The following is a 19,967-nucleotide window of genomic DNA, read 5'->3' as shown; positions in this document are numbered from 1 at the left end:
AACAACAACAACAACAACAACAATAATAATAAATACTCAGGTTAACACCTGAATCTTGTGTCATTATTTCCATCACGCAGGACACGGGGGGGGGGGACATGGTTTAGAGGAGAGAGTGTGAATTGAGCTCTAATCAGAACATTTACTTTAAGCTCGAAAGACACATTTGTTTGGCTTTAACTGGTCAATATGATGTGAAAAATGATTTACTTTTATGCTAATTTCCTCCTCCCAACACCTAGGAGTCACCTCTGCAGAAATGTTGATGTATAAATTGCAGTAATTATATTATAATTGTGTTAATTACTCAAAACCTGTGTAAAATCACAAAAATGGCCTTGTTTTAATGTATACTAATTGGTGGTGATACAACAGCAGACATCACATTTGCTGCAAACCGTGAATCAGTTTAATAGCCATTGTTAAAAAAAAAAATTGGAACAGATGCGCAAATTCGCATTAAATGTGCAAATATCTTCAACTACAAAATAAAACCAAATAACTTACGATTAATACTATTTAGTTATTTGAATGTGTCTAGATTTCTTATTATGTTAAAATGTTTCTCTTGGGCATGCTTTACTAGAGCAATGTTGCTGTTGCCTCCGTCTGACTTGATATAAAACATACATATGACTTCCTGTGTGCAGTGCAGGAACGTCGCCGTGGCAACACAAGCGTTAGACACTGCTGCTGTCATTTGCACGCATGTTAAAAGTCCAATTCAAGTCGGGCTAAGACAGTAATTTGGTTACGTGATGTAAACACATTAGTCCAACTAAAATCGAGCTATGTCTTAGTCAGACTAACATACCTGGATAATGCGATTCATAGTCAGACTGGAGTGGGACTTGGTGTTTTTCAGTGCCATAAATAACTTTATTGACAAAATCTCGTTTATTTAAGAAAAAACAATAGAAAAATGTGCAAATATGCCAAATGTTTTACATTAATCCAAAGTTTTCATAAAAACCTTTCCATAATTTTTGGAAAGGTTAATGTGAACATGTGATTTTGCCAGTCAAGAAAATCATGTTAATTATTTGTCAAACGACACAGTGAAAGTCCATTTATATGAAATAAATAATATCCCTGTTAAAGCACTGAAATAGAGACATATCTTTCAGAAAATGTATTTCTCTTTTATTGATGAGTTTCTTTTCCTTTGTGACCACATTCTGTCCTTAATTTAAACTAGGTCTATATTAATAATGTTTAGTTTCCTTTTGACCAGAAAAGGCTAAGGATAACACTAAAATCTCTTCAACATATTTGACCAATTTGTATATAATTTGCTAAGAAGTTATAGCTGCCTGATTCAAGTGCAAAAAAGTACTATATTTCCTGTCAAATCCATTCCATGAATCCATTATTGACATCCTCAGAGATAATGAGATTACTCTAAGCAATAAACAGTTGGGTGTGGTAATGCTGTCTAAATATGAGAATAGGTGTGGTGCCACCATGCAAAACATGGATGCATTACTGAGGATTAGATCAGGTCGGGGTGGGTAACTTTGTTTCCTTTCCAGAGGGCCACACCTACATGAATGAAGCAAGTGAAGAGCCACAAATTAAAGGTTTTGAAGAAATAATACTAAGAAATAATTAAACCCATCTTCATATGCAACAGTTTATTCCATTTTGAAAGTAAAAAAAATACTGTAAAAGTCTGACATGTCTCACCTTCACCTTTTAATGGGCAAAAAAACAACATATATTTGGTAACTTCTGCAGACAGCCAAACAGTTCTGAAGCAGTTCCAAAAGGCAAAAAGTATACGGTCATATGGCTCCTGCATCTATGGTTATAGCTCAGAAACTAATTATGGTAAGGTGATTAAACCAATCACGTGTGTTGGAGCAGGGAAACATCTAAAACTTGCACAGGGACAGGGGTCCCCAACGATTGGGAAACGCTGTTGTTTCAAATGTTCTAAAATAATGTTCCTTTCATTTTATTTTTACCATAGAGGGGCAAGGAACCATATGTGGTCCCTTCATGGACCTACATTAGTTGTTAAAAGAGTATGCCTTGGTGACATACAAAGGTCTGGATGGGTTCTTAACATTTGGTATATTTGAATGAAAAGAAGACAGAGGTGATGGTTTTTGGTGGAACAACTTCTGCTGCTTTTATGCCTTTTATGTATTCTGCCTTTTGTTTTGTATTCTAGTACAGCTCTTGTTGGTCCACTGTGCTTGTTTTCAAAGTGCTTTGATCAGACTTGCAAAAAACATTATTTAGATGTTAAAAACAACACATTCTGAGGCGCGCCGCTCATCTGTCATCACAACTGCCAACATCACAGCGTTGATCTGTCATTTGAGCTGAGCAAGAGTCACCTGAGGACGTCCTGTGCTGGATAAAACTGGTTTGCCCCAGAGCCTTACTGTATGTTGACTGTGAGTGTATTAGATGCTTGAAAAAAGGAGGAAAACGGTCGGGATTGGTACAATATTCAGTATAAGTATCGGCCTGATACTGGATTGGATATCGGACAAATGAAAACATAAAATGTGTTACAATCGAAAAAAAATCCTATAGGTCACAGATTGTAAAAAAAATTAAATACAAATCTGTTTATTTCTTCTTTATGGGAGAAGACTATTTGTTACGCAGTTATGACAATTATGTCTTTGAAATAGTTTGAAATGGCACAACTGTTGTGACATCTGTATCGGACACAACAAAAGTGGTGTCGTGCCATCCCTAGAAAAAAGGAAGCATGGTGAGCAGAGTGGAGGTGGTTCGTGTCACGGTACTTATGGTTTCCTCCCACAGTCCAAAAACATGCAGAGGTTAACTGTGGACACTATATATTGTCCGTAGGGAGTGAGTGTGAGAGTGAATGGTTGTTTGTCTCTATGTACAGTATGTTGTGCCAATAGATCTCTTCCGTGAACGCTGACAGCTGACATGAAGATGTGAGTTATAATAATCTGTTTGAGCTTATGCATTTCAGTTCAATTCAGTTAATAAGAAAAACCTGCAAAATTGTGGGCAAGTGTCAAATAATGAAGTGTTCTATTTGCAGTGTGTTAAACATCAAAGCCTGAACTAGAAAAGCACTCGGAGAGCGCAGACCTCCGCCAAGGCAGCTCACCCTCCCCCTTGGACTTTGAAAATCTACTCCTGATAACGTTATGGTCACCCAGTGAGTGTTGTAACCAGTGATAGCATCTACAGATCACGCCCAAAATTGTTCCTGGTCCCATTGCGGACATCTTCTGAAAATGTCATCCAAATCCGTCCGTGACTTTTCGAGTTATATGTTGCTAACTAACAGACAGACAAACAATCTCCGACGAAAACATAACCTCCTTGGGGGAGGTAATAATGTCTTAATAAGGTCAATAATTGGATTATTATTGGTGGATTGCCCTGCGATGGACTGGTGACCTGTCCAGGGTGTACCCAACCTTTCCCCCACTTGCGCAGTTGGGAATGTTGAACTGAACTGAGTGTGTTGGACCAGTCATTCCTGTTTCTGTCATGTGATCCTGTAAGATGAGAATCTCTCCACTCTGGACCTCTAACTCTTCTTTGGCATGGTTATTACGAACCAAAACTGCAGGCAAGGGTGTCGATAACAAATAAAAAAGATAGGGATGGCTACCGATACCAATATTAGTCCGATACAGTATTTTTTTACACCGTCTAAACTACAAAGCTGTTAACAACACCTTTGTGCTGATACATTTACCAACGACAGCCATTTCAAGCAACTTCGAGATAATAATTGTCCAACTGTGTCACAGATATTCTTCTCCCATAAAGAAGAAATACACAGTCCCCGAATATGACTTGGCTAAAATGCTGCTGATGATTTTTATTTAATTTTTTTGCAGTCTGTGCATAGTGAATTTGATTGTTCATACATATGGGAGAAATATTGGACAAAATGTCAGACATTAAAAAGTACAAAAAAACAAACTAAAAAGAATGTAGGGGATAGCAGCCAAAATATAGTTTATATGGTATAATTTAAGACATTTACTGTAACAATTACATATAAATTATGTAGTTTATATAGTAAATATAAACTCTTAAGTTAACATTCTTGGTTGCTTGTGAAGTTTGTTAGTTGACAACATTGAGTAATCCCTAATAACTCTTTAGAAAAAGGCTGATCAATGGTCAATTTCCTTTGGTTCTTCTGTCTGTTCTTGCTGCTTACTACGCTCACATATGGCATACTACATCAGGGGTCTCAAACTGGCGGTTGGGGCCACATGATTACATGCGGCCCCCCAGTTATGTCAGTCTTGTAGAAGTAATTACTATTATTATCTTTTGTAGAGCTTTTGTGGCCTCAGGGAAGTTGACTCTACAACTTGTTTATCCAGTTCTACAGTGTAACAAAAACAAAGAGAGTTAAAAGTTCCCACATTTCCTACAGTTTTATTACTGAGGGTGGAAATGGATACATTTACATGAACAGAGACCATAACTGACTTAAGTGCCATGTCAACATTTTGTCATTATTGTAAGGTCATACGACAATTCTTTATATAAAATACCAGAGGTGTGTACAGTATTTTTTAATGTATTCTTACATGTAATCCAAATAAGACGATAAGATGTTTACATGGACAGGGAATATTATGACTTATTTAATTCTAATTCAATCATTCATCAATGGAGGTTGAACTTACTCACTCACTTACATAATGTTGATTAAGACAGTTAAGAAAGACCTGCAGACCTGCAGAATTGTATAATAACGTGTAGCGTGTTCCATTTGCAAGTGTGTGAACATCAAAGCCTGAATATTTTCATAATAAGGTCAATAAGTGAGTTATTGGTGCAGTGAATGGGATGACTTGTTCCGTGTGTGTGTGCGCGCGCGTATGTCCACAGCAGCAGTCCGTATTAGAGATGTACCGCGAAGTCGGTCTGATACTGGGACAAGACGGAAGACAGCCAGTAGCCGAACTTCTTTCACGAATACGTGTATCTCGAGGCAACATTTTGTACATGCATTCTTTGTAAAAAAAAACTAATTTGAAAAGGGTGTATTGTAAACATTTTTACAAAAAAATCCTTTCTGCCAGACAAGTCCTACCGGTTGTGCGGCGCTGTTGAAGCTAACTTCTCTGTGTGTGTGGCAGTGATGGCGGTGTAACGACGATGGACGGGAGCTGAGGTTGTCTACTGCCCTCACCTCACCCGGTTTAAACCCTGAACAAACCCAGACCAGGATGTTTTTTCATTTGACCACGACAACAGTAAGTAGCGTATAGCTCTTTTAGCCGTCTAGCTTGTGCCAGCGCGGCGAAGCAACGTGATATATGCATTTAGATAATAGCAGCGCCTCGGGGCTTGACTCTGTTTTAGCTACACTCCGTTCAACCGTCAGACATAACGCGAGGAAAGAGTCGTTTCAGGCATGTGACAGGGACCGTGCTAATATTTACTTTGAATGTAATGCTCCCACAATTTAATACATAACACAAATGATGAGATAACTGCTTCCTGAAGACGAGGCAACTTGCTGTGTTTTCGTCTGCAGGTGCACGTGAGCGGAAAATGCACCATCATCATCATGATCTGAGCTACAGAGAAGAAGAAGAAGAAGAAGAAGAAGAAAAAGCACCTGCAGTACTGATTTGGTGAAGGAGTTACTCAGCTTGTACCGCACGAGAGAACTACAACTCCCAGCAGCAGGAAGAGGATGATGTAATGGGATATTAAAGGTAATTCATCAGCACAGCCTGCGTCAGTGGTGCATTCAGGTACATTTTGAATGAAAGGTGTGTGTGGAGCTCATTGTGGGGGTGTGAATGTCCTCCCTCAGCTCCCACAAGACCGAGGCAGTAAATATCAGCTCAGCTGTGTGGGATCAGCACCATGCACAGTCCTGCTCCAGATATCATGGCAGGATACCCAAGTGGATCTGTGGCAGCAGATAAAGACGCAAATCCAGAGACAACCTTGGGAAGCGCCTACTCTCCAGTTGACTACATGAGCATCACCAGCTTCCCCAGGCTCCCAGAGGATGATGTGACGTCCGGGGAAAACACCCTTAAATCATCCCGTAAAGATGATGACAATGTCCTGAGTGAGCAGGATACAGGTCAGTCACAAACATCTATCTACAAGTGTCTTTTTTTCTATAAAGAAAAAGATATAAGGCAGTGTGACTGTGGTTTTCTGATTTGTCAGCTTGTAGAGTATTTTCCCGATTATTCAATTCATTGTTTTGCCCCATAATCCCCTCGTATTCCACACCTCGAAATGACGTTCTCAAATGTCTTGGGTTTGTCCACAAAGCAAAATTATTCAGTTTTAATGATTTCTTTGTTATATGGAGAAAAGAAACCAGAAAATATTCACATTTAAGAAGCAGAAAATCAGAGAACTTCTGAAGAATCAATTATCAAAATAGTTTAGTTTAATTTAGTGCTGGATAAATCATTGCAATCCTAGTGGTCTCCGTTTAAGTACGAACCAGGGTCTGTCTGGGTTTGCAGATTTCTTTATTTACAAAAAAAAAACAATCTGCCTTTTGTCAACATAGTAGCCAATTAATTTAGTAATTCATTAATGATGATGGTAATAATAATGCAGCCTTAATTTGTACCATAACAGAATAAGGTCAATAATCAGATTTATGGTGTCCATTTAACCTCAGATAATATCTATAAGGTAGAAACCCTGAGGTCTACATGTTAGCATATTGTCTCTCTTTTAAACATGACCTTTTTAAAATTTGACATCATTTTGCTGGAGTTTGTTCTGAGGAAGCAGAACGTCTTAAGGCTTTTTGTTTTTGTGCTGTATGTCACAGACCCAGATCTGTTCCTGAAGTCGGCTCGCCTCCAACGTCTCCCCTCTTCAGCCTCAGACCTGGCCAGCCATGATGTGTCACTGCAGGAAACCAATAGAGACCCCTTTAAAGAAGACTGCGCTTGCCAGCGTGATGGACTAACCGTCATCATCACGGCGTGTCTCACTTTCGCCACTGGAGTCACTGTCGCTCTCATCATGCAGATCTACTTTGGAGACCCACAGGTAGAGACTTCAAAATTGTCATTATGAGGCCAATCAGTCCTCTCAGTGTCAAAGGACTTTTATAGGGTTAGATTATAGTCTAAATTGTCAGGATTTAAACCGTACAAGAAGCCCAAATTTATGTACTATGTTCCACCAAAGCATCTTTTCGGAAACATCTGATTAGAAATGTGACTACAAGTCAATGAAATATGTATGAGTTAACAACCTCTCGAAATCACAAAATTATTCAAAGCCAATTATGTCCCTCTAAACTCGAAAATTAAATCTGATATTCTCAGATAACTCATCTGCCATTCCTTAGTCTGTCTTCAAGGATTGAGTCAATTAAAATGGTTATTTTACTGTGTCTGTTATATAATTTACAATGTGCATCTGGATGGGTAAGAAACCAGGAATAAAATATAAAGTTGATTATAATAATACAGCCCAGTTAAGACCTTTATGGTGTGTTTCCACCGGCTGGACTCCCCTTGCATCAGCACGGCACAGTTAAGTTGCGTTTCCATTAGCATAGTTTTAGTACCCGCTCTGGCGACGTTCCAAGCACGCTGAGTAGGTACTGTGGCGACCGTCGCCAGGAAGAGACGTCCCACAAGTGTCAAGCCAAACAATGACGAACTGTAGGTCAGTTAAAAAAGACTTGTCAGTCCTAAAAATGACCAGGGAAATGTCTAAAATCTCAATATTTAATAGAGGAGTCTGGTGTATTTAGACAACACTGCTCATCACAACCCTACTGCTGTATTTCAGTCCAGTGGCTTGTGTGTCACTTGCAAAACGAAGTCGCCTTGCAGGAAAAGGGCCATAAGTGTGTGTTCAGGTCCCCCAGTCGACACCCCCCCAGTTTCTCAGAGCAGAGAATGTTGCTGAATTTTACATGATTATATTTTCAGCTTTTTTTAAACGTTCAAATTTGGTAAGGTGGTTATTAACACACTTTTCTGTGGGCTGAAGATCAGAAGATATATATTTTTTTATCACTTTAAAGGAACTTTAATGTTGGGGTAAAGACAAAAAATCCATTATGTCTATTAGTACAGGGTTTCCTCCAGTGGATTATATGCCTGGCGGGCCACTAACACAGTGAGTACACTGTGGAACAGCACCTATTAAACGCTGGAAAGTCTCTTGGCGCCAAAGCGAAATGGCGCAGATTATGAACTCCCTGTGACATTAAATTCACACCACAGATCATTCTCTCTCTTTGAGCAGTTAAATAAAGAGATCAGCTCATCTGATGTATCTGTTATTCCCTTAATTACAGCGTTAAAGCATAGATTGAGACCAAGGAGTGAAAACTATGAAAAGTGCGCTCTGCTCTTCAGAGTCTGTCACCACGTTTTACTTAGATCTACTTGGATCACCTGCACTTTATCGCGACTGTACTCCATCCTCGTCATAAAGATAATTATTTTTATGTGGGGATAAAACACGTAAATGATCCAGTCTGCTTTGGAGACACAGGAGCGACAAACGGCGCAGGAGAAGAGAACAGCGCAGGGACAGTGCGCAGAAATAAAAGGGCCGTTTGTCTGCACCAGATGAGGCAGATGAGGTGGCACTACCACTTTTTTATTGATGTTTGATTTATTATTTGATTTATTATTACATGGCTTGTTTTAAGATTCACTGGTCAATTTCTTCATTAGTATTTAATTTAAGTGAAAAAAAATTTATATTATTTATATGTCTGTGTGCCGCTGGTGGGCTGCCTGAGAGGTCGTACCACCAGGCTTAGTAGGTTTTCTGGGGGAAAACCTGTATTTTAAATGTGTGTTGCTTCTCACAGATGTCTTGTAACCATGTTGCAATGTTGTTTCTCTTCTCAGGTAGGGTTAGAGGTGACCTTACAGGTTTCCTCCAACACATGTCTGACTGCTTGGAGACATTTTAACAGCTTCTTTCTTTTCTGTTCATGCAAGATCTTCAACCAGGGAGCAGTGGTGACGGATGCAGCTCGGTGTACGTCTCTTGGTTTCAGTGTTTTGGGGAAGCAGGGCTCCAGTGTTGACGCCGCCATCACTGCTGCCCTCTGTTTGGGAATAGTGCACCCTCACACCTCTGGGATAGGAGGGTGAGTGCTAAAACAACCTACACAAGACTCACACAGAGGTTTTTTGAGTTGTCTGAGAAACTAACTTGACTATCTGTGGGTGTTTCTATACAGTGGTGGAGTAATGCTGGTGCATGACATCCGTAAGAACGAGACAAGAGTCATCGATTTCAGAGAGATGGCACCGTCTGCCATCCATGAGGAGATGATGCAGACAAACCTCGCTCAAAATGTATGACATTTTTCTGGAATGCTATATACAGGGTTCCCATTGGTCCTTGAAATCCTTCAAATAGACATTGGTCATTGCTTGTTTTTTTCAAGAAAGAAGTCATAAGTTGATATTTAGGTACATTTTTCCACCTACTGTTTCATGCGCTCTGCATCCATAGCTTGGCTGCCAACGCAGAACAAATGCAGAGTTGTACTTACTAGCGGTGTTGTGGGCACTGTCCACTGTCTCTCTCTCCCCTCTTGACGTGAGATTCCATGCAGAACAATGAGTGAGTAACGTTAAGCAAGACGGAAGCAAATTACATGATGCTTGGGAAATGCAAATCCGAAGATTTCTGGCTCACCAAAGAAAATTACAAAGACCGTCTTGTCCAAGATCACAAGGACAATCAATTGGCCGGATGCAGAGCGTGTTGCAAATCAATTTGCCAAAATGGCCGACTTTCTGTTGAGTTGAGGCCATGGTTACGGTCAACTTTTTGGTTTGTCTTGGTCTATAACATCTTCCCACCAAGTTTGGGGAAATTCGGTGGAACTCAATTTTGCCTCTCTCACCTTAGGGGGCGCTATAGAGCCCTTGAGCAATGAACACGAACTATGCCAATATCTCTTTTTCGTCGGACCTGACCTCCATGCCAAGTTTCAAGAGTTTTTATGCACGGAAACCCCCTCAAAAATGACCGGAAATCCACAGATATAATAATAGGCTCCTCGCACAAATTTGTTCCAGTAGTCGTTTCGACTCCTGCCTTTCGTGGCTCTGGCCCTAATAAGCGAAACACAATTAAAGCAATACAGAAGCAATAAAAAACAGCTGACACTATATTGCTAAAGGTGAAATAAATCTTGTTCTAATCATGCACTGAAGTAAACTCTCTTGTTTTTCAGCCTGGCTTGTTGGTGGGCATACCGGGCATGCTCAGTGGGCTGCAGCAGGCTCACCAGCTTTATGGCAGGTAGGTGCCATCGTTCACTAAAGGACAGTCCTGCCATTTTCTTTTTCCATTAATGTTGCTCGTTGCTTTTGAGACAAAATAATAATGAAAGCTACGTATAATCTCTGAAAAGCCACTTCTCGTGTCAGTGTGTGTTCAGAGCTGAAGCTGTGAGAGGATGATCAGCTGTGTTACACAAAAACAGGTTTTTTTTTAAACCACAGTGTTGGGCTGCAATTACTCTCATGCTGTGTTATTATCCCTGTCCTAATGCTTCAGCTGCTGGAGGATGTTACAACACTCTCTCCTACTAACTTTATCCTCTGCATTTACATAGATAAAGTGTTATGCCAGGTTGTTCGGTGTTCGTACGGGTGCTTGAAAAATGTATTTTGTAAACTGCTTGAATTTAGGATAAAGGGGTTTGAAGATGCTTGAAAGTGTGACTATTTATAGCTGTTTTACAACAAATAGCTATCTGATGTTTTACTTATTAGATGGAGACTGCTCTGCTGGGACTTGCTTGCTTGTGTGATTGTGACAAAATATTAACCAGAATTGTGGTTGTTTTAAACACAATTCAATCTTAATATCTAAAATAATCATTTCAGAAGCATGTATGTATTATTAGGGCTGCCACGACTGATTATTTTTCCACGATTAATCAGTTCATCGTTCCAGTAAAATGTTGATCAGTGTTTTTCAAACCTCAAAATGATGGATGTTTTCAAATGTCCACCAAAACCGAATGATTCAGTTTTAATGATTTATTTGTGAAACAAAGCAGAGAAACTAGAAAATGATTACTTTTAAGAAGCTGAAAAAATCATCAGAGAACAAAAAAAACCCAATATCCATAAACCAATAATCGATTATAACATTAGTTGACAATTAATGTAGTAATTGTTGCAGCCCTTATTTTTCTTTAAATGAAATAAGTAATATACTACAGCTGTACATTGCTAGAAAAGCATGACAATTTACCTTGAAAGTAGGGCTGGGGATTAATCGATTTTAATTCGAAAATTGGATTTATTTGTTTTCCCTTTTTACCGCGGTCGCTCAGCTCCATTCCCCTCCCCTCACAAGGCAGTGTGCGCGGAAAACAGTGACAGTGCCGTCACAGGAAGAGACCTCCGACACAAGAATCAAGCCGAACGCTGCGGAACTGTAAATCAATTAAAAAAGACTTAACGATCCTAAAAACATGGGTTAAACTCCAAAAATTACCAGGGAAATGTCTAAAATCTCAGGTGTCTGGTCCGCCACCGGCATCACACCGACGCTGTATTTCAGTCCAGTCTGTGCTCCGGTCATGGAGGACGTACTGAACAAATTGTTTTACAAGTCATGAGACGCTCGTTTGTGTGTGCATGCACGCTTGTGTGTAAAACATAATTTATTTGCATAATTATAATAACAAATGTAAAAATTATTTTGTATTTAGTAGTTTAAAAAAATCGATTAAAATCGGATCTGGAATTTAAAAAAATTAGGGATTTTATTTTTCGGCCATATCACCCAGTCCTACTTGAAAGTGCCTGAACTTAACCTTGGGTTTATATATGTTAATATATTTCATAGTAATATTCAAACAAATCTTGAGTTACAACTCCAAATTTTTGTTTTTACTGTAGCAGTCAGGAAAAATTGCAAATTACATATTTTCTTCACATTTGTTTCCACCATTGAGTGAATGTGTTAAAACTTGATGACCTCAAATTTCCCCAGAATGCAGTGGAAGGATTTGGTTACCATGGCAGCAGATGTGGCCAGAAATGGATTCAATGTGACTCAAGACTTGGGTAAGGATTGTGTCATGATGTGGTACATACCAGTGGGCAAAATTCTACTGTTATGAAGAACAGCACTTGCCCTTGTTGTTGTTCCTCAGCAACCTGACATTGAGCTCTTCATTCCTTTTCTTCCATCTTTCCTTCTCCACAGCTAGCTCTCTGGCTAAAGTTAAGGACCAAAACGTTTCGGATGCATTTCGCACGTTGTTCCTCCCCAATGGCCAGGCTCCGCTCTCTGGACTGTTCACCAGACGTCTGGATTTGGCGTCCATTTTGGACGCCGTCGCAGTCAAGGGGATATCGGAGTTCTACGCTGGAAATCTGACACAGGAGATGGCGGCTGCGGTGAATATCACATTTTCTCAAATATTAATTCCTGTTGACATTTTGTCATGGCTGTGGTAATAATTCACTTCTGTTCTATTGTGATCATAATTGTGTGGACTTTATATAAATATATACACCTACATTTTTTAGTGATGAGCCGAAATGAAAATTGTTGGCTGAAACGGAAAAAATCATTATGCAAATTCTGTATTCTGTGTCATTGTTTTTTTTTTTTAGATTAATTATGAGTATTTGATTATGAAAATAGTCGTTCGTCGTTAACTGCACACTTACAGCTTTAATTTGAGGGTATTTGCATCCAAATCAGGTGAACGGTGTAGGAATTACAACACTTTCTGTATGTGCCTCCCACTTTTTAGGGGACCAAAAGTAATGGGACAAACTAAACAATCATAAATCAAACTTTCATTGTTTAATACTTGACATAATGAGGGAATAGCCCACACCTGTCCATAAAATAGCTTTTCAGTCAATTGTCCCATTACTTTTGGTCCCCTAAAAAGTGGGAGGCACATATAGAAAGTGTTGTAATTCCTACACCGTTCACTTGATTTGGATGTAATTACCCTCAAATTAAAGCTGAAAGTAGGGATGGGACTTTTTTGTCGACAAATCGACCGACAATCGACACGTGCGCACCTTGACAAGAAAATGAAAAGGAAAAAAATCGAAGTGTCACAAAAACGTAAAGTTCACAACCACGGAGGTTAAAGAAGCTGTGCGCGAAAAGGTGATCCTGCTGTCCAGGCTCCCTGCGCTCTCACATGATGGTGCACGCGTCACCGGCTCGTTCTCTCGAGTGCCTGTGCGCCTCTAAGCGTGTGTGTGTGCGTGCAGTGCGAACGAGGTTGCGCTTAAGTTTAGGACGGGGTGGGGGACATAACACAAGCGCTACACAAATGAAAACGGCATCTCACCCAGTCAGGATCACTGTACTTCACTCTGGTGGACACCTTACGAGCGCAGGTTCAAAAACCTGAGCCGTCTGGCGAGTGACGACACACGTATTCCAGCGGAGAGTCCGCTTTTTTTCCTTTCTTTTTGCCCCTCATTTTAATTATCGCTGTTCTGATGGTCAATAATGGACATTACAGCCATGTTTTTGAGCCTAAAATGAAGTAGTACACTGTAGAATAATTTCCACCCCCGCATTGTTGCTGCTGCTGTAAAAAAAAAAAAAAAGTCGACAAAAACTTCAACACGTGGACCTCGACAATCGACTCTAAAAATGTGTGAAATTCCCATCCCTAGCTGAAAGTGTGCAGTTAAAGCACATCTTGTTCGTTTCATTTCAAAGCCATTGTAATGGTGTATGGAGCCAAAAAGAACAGAATTGTGTTGATGTCCCAATATTTATACACGAGATGTGTTTTTTACGTGGTCTACTGAGATCAGTGCCGGTCAACCGGTTGACCTAGCAGCAGTTTTACTACTTTTTACTCTTCGTAATACATTTCTGAATCTAATAGTAGTTCTAAATCAAAGGGCATGCATATTTCAGCGGATTAATTTCCCTGACAGTGACGGGATAACTTGTCAGCTTTTAAATTTAAACACTTCCTGCATTTTTAATAGGTGCAAGCAAAAGGTGGAGTGCTCACAGACAATGACTTTGGAAACTACACCACGGTCTTACAGCAGCCAGCAGAGGTTACCTATCAGGGTAATTTATATTTTTATTTCATTCCTTGTTTTCTGCAGCTCATTTTTCCATTTTCTGTTTTTGTGTATTTTATTGTATTTATAAAGAGAAAACCCATGAAATTCTCCTTTTTAATAAGATTATTATTCTGGTTTGTTGTGGTGATTTTGAAGGACATCACGTGATGGCGGCTCCACCTCCACATGCAGGTGTTGCCCTGATCACTGCGCTCAACATCCTGGAGGGCTACAACATCACCAGCCAGATGCCCAGGAACAGCACCTACCACTGGATTGCAGAGGTAGTGCACCACCTGCTCCACTTGACTGAACAGTACAAACACAACATACCAAGTGAAACCAATGTCTGTTTGTGTTAATATTATGTTACTTTACAAGGCTGTGAAGATAGCTTTGGCTCTTGCTAGTGGACTGGGTGACCCCCTGTATGATGCCTCTGTGTCAGAGACTTTCACAAAGATGCAGAGGTAGAGAACATTCATTAGTTCTACGTATCCTTCTCAAGTCGGTGAGGAATTTTCTTTGAGCGCTGCACTTTTTTGTTCTCACTTCCAAGCAAAATGCAGGCTGCCCTGCTCCGCCAGATGATCAGTGACTCTCAGGCGTTCCCCGCTGACCACTACACTCCTTCATTTACCTTGGAGGAAGGTGCAGCAGCTGCCCAGGTCATGGTCATGGGTCCAGACGACTACATTGTGTCATTCATGAGGTATGGTTAGCTTTAACCAAACTGCTGTAGTTGTATTTGTGCTGCTGCCTGTCTTGGCCAGGTCTCCCTTATAAAAGACATTCTTAATCACAGTGGGATTTAAATACGGCTTCTCTGTCATCTGCCTTCATGTTGTCCTTTCTCGTGTGTCCCTTTCTGTTCTTCATATCCTCCTTCACAGCAAACATGAACCTTCTTCTCTGTGGTCTTCCTCATTTCCTCCTGCCTGGCAGCTCCATTTTCAACCTCTCCTGTTAATTGACACTACGAGAATTGTTCTAATTGTTTTTATTGTCGTTGGCTTTTGTAGCTCTTTGAACAAACCGTTTGGCAGCAGGATAGTGACTCCCTCAGGAATATTGTTGAACAGCCAAATATTGGACTTCTCCTGGCCAAATAAAACACAGAGTTCATCACCAAATCCGGTAATTTCACCTTCTTTGGAGTCTCACTGACAGGTGAATTATATCATTTGATTTGGTACTCATGGTGTTTGCTCCAGCACAACAGAATCCAGCCTGGGAAGAGGCCCATGTCCTTCCTGATGCCCACAGCAGTGAGGCCAGCTGTGGGGTTATGTGGCACATACGTGGCTGTCGGATCGTCTAATGGAGAGAAATCTCTCAGTGGCATCACACAGGTGAAATACACAGATGACTAATCATTAGACAGTTGATTCTTATAGTTCCCTGGTCCCTTCTTGTGGAAACAGACCTGGGAGGAGTGTCATCAAATGCACTGGTCTGGAAGGGGACAGAATCCCAACCCTGTGGGATTCTAGATTTTATTAGCTAAATAAACTACTGGATGTTCTGGTTGCTAAATACTGAGGAAGGGTCTGAGTTGGCCCCGGGGGCCAGATCAGGCCCTTCAAGCAATTTGGACCGGCCCACGGTCCATTAACCAATAAATAATGAATGTATTATTAAAAAGCCAATAAAACCATAGCTTCGGTTCCTGGCACTTTGCGACACTTCGCGACACTTTGTGATACTTTGCGTCCCTTTTTGGCAAATGCTAGTACAGCTGTAATTGTAGGCGGCCTAGGTATGTACCAGAATATTTTGCACTATGAGCCAACTGTAGCGGTACCCGTGTCTTGTCGGTACTGTAACTTTTATTTTTTGCATTAAGAGCCAACTGTAGCAGTTGTACCTGAATATTACTGGTACTGCTACTTATATTTATGTAAAAATAGCCTATTGTGGCCATTGCACCTTAATGTTGTTTATATTGTTACCTCTAATTTTGTAAGCGCCAATTATGACTATTATACCCAAATGTTGGTGTTACTTACGTTTTTAGCAGAAAACTAGCCGCTATTTCAATACATAAGTTCTAAATAATTGAAAACATTTTGTATCTTTTTATCTGTTTACTGTACATGCAACACAATAGTAGCACAGGGGTTGACTGGCTGGACAGCCTCCTGAAAAGCTAGCCTTCTGGAAATTTTAGTTGAATAGCCCTGCTGTAGAGAGTAATCTCTGGATCGCTTAGACTGCATTTTACACTGCATGGTGCAAGTGAGCCCCAAAAAGCTCTTATATTTAGATATTGTCAGATCGGATTCAGGCCTCATTTGTATGTGGAAATGAATCGGATCAAAATCAGATATGTGCAGATCAGCGTTGAGGGAAACGGCGACAAATGATATAAATACACATGTACACTATTATGATCACATGATTGGAGTGTACTGAAAGACAAGGGCTCAAACCAGTGGACTCATCCCGATGGTTCCATGCCTTTTTAGTGTTTAAAGCAAGGATTTTTGGTGTAAATGTGGATATGAGTCACTTTTGAAAGACAACGTAAGCAGAACCTCTAAAGAAAATATGATATAGGCAACAAATCAGAATTGACCTGCAGTGTGAATGCAGCCTCGGATTAACTTGGATAGATGATTTATGAGTGCCTGCTGAGATTGAAGATCAAAGCAGTCACTTATATTTAGGGATGGCTCAATGCTCGATACCTATAACGTAACATTAATAATATCGTTCCAATAACTTTTTAAAAAAGATATGCATTACACTTCAAATAATCCTCTTCATTTTCCAACTTGCAGAACGATAACTTCACAAAGGTTAAAGTGAGGTGGGGCCCCTTTAGGGAGGTTTCCTACTGAGATGTCATTGCAAATCGCCCATTGTTGTTTAAGGGCGACGGGGAGGCGGCTGGTCACTGCACATTTCAGTAAAAACAGCCCTCAGGCTCCAAGTGTCGGTGCTTAGGGCCCCTATAGCAGTTGCCTGCCTTGCCTGTTCACAAGCTGCGCCTCTGTGCATTTACCACCTACAGCCATTTTAAGCTAATTCAAAGATATAATTCTCCAATTGTGTCTCTCCAATAAAGAAGAAATAAGCAGCCTCCACAGCACGACTCTGCTAAAATACTGTTGCCAGTATTGGACTGATACCAAGTATCCCACTGGCTCTTGCCAGTTTTTTGTGATAGTCATTGTATTTATTTTTTATTAATTTCATTCATATTTAGCCAGTAACTCATCTTGTAGCCAAATCTTATCTTCAAACACACAGTTCAATCTGTCATTCTTGAGTTATGGCTCTTCTCAGCGTTTTTGAGTAGCAGTGAAAAAGAAATGAGGATTCTGTTTCCCTGGCGTCCTGTATTTAGTTCAAATGATGTCCACCAATCGGCACATGAATATTGTAGTTTATCTGTACTGTTTTTTTCATTCACGTTTTTTTTGTTTGTTTCACAGGTGCTGATGAACGTTTTGTCTTCACGTAAAAACATGAGTGACAGTTTAGCGTACGGGAGACTCCACCCACAGTTGCAGCCCAACACCCTCCTGGTGGACTGTAAGTTTTCCCATTTAATCAGTTGTGTAGTTTGATCCTAATATGAACAATTTAGTGCAGTGACTGTTTTTGACTTGTGTGTCATCAGATTAGTTTTGTAGACATTGATTGATTGATATTGAAGGGAAGTAGGAAAAACGGCAAGGACGCTTGTTGTCGTCAAAAACACAGATGGCATACAGCAGTGGGATTATCATAGTACAATATAATGTTACGCTTCCCCCTGTGCTGGGTTTTATTTTGTTGGAAGAAGCTAAAAATTGGAAGGGAACTTCCTCTAGGCATTAATACAATTTATATCCATCTAATCTAATGTAGAACAAGGGTCTTTCTGCATGGAGTTTGCATGTTCTCCCTGTGTGTGCATGGGTTTTCTCCCGGTTCTCCGGCTTCCTCCCACAGTCCAAAAACATGCAATATTGGGATTAGGTAAAATTGGACACTCTAAATTGAGAATTGAATAGGTGTGAGAGTGAATGGTTGAATTATTGTTTTGTCTCTATATATGTGTGACCCCGCCTATCGCTCCAATGTCAGCTGAGATGGCACAGCACCATATAGCGTTACTCTACATTTAAAATGACCTTTTTGCACATAAAATGATGGATGTAAATGGCTTCATAGATATTGTTACTTTTTTTTTTTTTTTTTGTCATTCCTTTCCTCCTCCTAACTTCTGACCTTCTTCCTCCCTCCTGAACTTCAGCTGAGTTTCTAGATGAAGACGTGGAGCAGCTGAGGGCCAAAGGTCACAATGTGGAGAGGACACACATTCTCTCATTGGTGGAAGGAACACGCAGAACAAATGACCTCATCATCGGTGTGAAGGATCCCCGTAGCACGGACGCCTCTGCCCTCACCATGTCCAACATGCCCTAGTGTGTGTGTACCTCATGCTCACGTGGGAAAAGTAAGATTTACACCAGGATCGATGAATAGTAACGTGAATGAATAAAAACAATTGAATGCAAAGTGCTGCTGCTTGACTGAGAAAAACGTTCAACAAATTGTGCATTTTTTTTGCGAAAGTAATGGGGATTCACTGAAGTTAACTGGGAAAAATCACAAAATTGCACCATATGTCACACTTTAAAATTAACAACTTCAACTTATCCACAGTCGCAGTGAAGTTTGTGTTAAAATCAAATGTTCAGTCAAAGTTTGTGAACTAAATCGCAGAGAATCTGATGCATTAGTACATGCAAGCAATGTAAATCTCAGCAGGTTTATGGTGGATTTATTAGCAGGGTGTGAGAAAAAGAAAACAGGAAAACATCACAATGTTTAATGGTCATTTTTAATATCTTACACTTACACTACAGAAAGAAAGCCGCCTTTACAGCAGTTGCTTGGTCCTTAATTTAAACCATCCATGATAAGTCCTGTGCCGTCACATCTGCACCAAGGCCATTTTCCACTTCCTGCGCTTTACTTGATGTGTGACTGTGGTTTGATGTTTTATCTGTTGCTAATAAAACCGCATTATTCACACAACTTGTTGTAAGACCTTGACAACAGGATCTGCTTCAGTTTAACAGATGAATAGGAGTAATTGTAGCTGAACTGTATTTAAGTATATGATTTAAGACATTTGAATTGTTGCATACTGTAATTTAATTTTTATTTAAAGCTTTAGAGTCAGGGTACTTGTTTTTAGAATGGGACTAATTCATTATTTATAGATGGATTAAATGTAATGTCTATTTTTATATGAATGAATTATTTGTTGGGCTGTTGTACATTATTTCTTCTGGTTTTCACCTGCTTTCTTTTAGGTTTTCCGATGTGGTATTGCAAGTTCTTAGTAGTTGTTATATGTAAGTAACAACCATCCACTTAGTGGATCCAGCTTAGTGTTGTACTTTATAATTTGAATTGTGTCCAGAATGGCCAATGCTGACTGATGAAATATTTCCTCAACCTTTTTTGTGTCTGTTGCTGGGTACTAGTGCAATAATGCTGTCTCGATGCTTGTTTCTTGTACTGTAGAGTACCACGCCTTAAGGCAAACATTTGCACAACACCTGATGTTTCATTACATTTGTATTTGATTTGAACAGAAATCAGCATTGTCAAAACTCAGTAAATAAAATGTTTTCACACAGGCTTTCACTGGAAATTTTCTGCCGCTTTTTTTCCTACATACATTTTTTTATTTATTCATTTATTTGATTCAAGGCTCCAAGGACCTAAATAATGAATTTTGATTGCCTTTCTGCATGGAGTTTGCATGTTTTCCCCGTGTGCGTGGGTTTTCTCTGGGTTCTCCGGGTTCCTCCCGTGGTCCAAAAATATGCAAAATGGGGATTACACTCTATTGGACACTCTAAATTGACCGTAGGTGTGAGTGGATGGTTGTTTGTCTCTATATTTGGCCCTGTG

The 19,967-nt window shown here is 39.9% G+C and overlaps 1 protein-coding gene across 1 annotated transcript; it reads left to right on the top strand.

Annotated features, from left to right (window-relative positions):
- The first annotated feature begins 5,117 nt into the window (after nt 1-5,117).
- Nucleotides 5,118-19,597, top strand: ggt7 (gamma-glutamyltransferase 7). The gene is made up of 17 exons (XM_083894711.1): nt 5,118-5,231; nt 5,516-5,699; nt 5,801-6,079; nt 6,794-7,017; nt 8,943-9,094; nt 9,188-9,305; nt 10,196-10,263; nt 11,974-12,047; nt 12,190-12,383; nt 13,962-14,049; nt 14,202-14,329; nt 14,427-14,515; nt 14,605-14,757; nt 15,068-15,182; nt 15,260-15,397; nt 17,486-17,585; nt 18,292-19,597. The coding sequence occupies exons 3-17, from the start codon at nt 5,854-5,856 to the stop codon at nt 18,462-18,464; spliced, it is 2,040 nt and encodes a 679-aa protein (XP_083750837.1). The 5' UTR covers nt 5,118-5,231; nt 5,516-5,699; nt 5,801-5,853; the 3' UTR covers nt 18,465-19,597.
- Nucleotides 19,598-19,967: the final 370 nt, after the last annotated feature.

Source organism: Microchirus variegatus (assembly GCF_963457635.1).
Source record: "Microchirus variegatus genome assembly, chromosome: 9".
Lineage (NCBI taxonomy): Eukaryota > Metazoa > Chordata > Actinopteri > Pleuronectiformes > Soleidae > Microchirus > Microchirus variegatus.
Note: the sequence above shows the minus strand (reverse complement) of the source record. Positions and strands in the feature narration are given on the sequence as shown.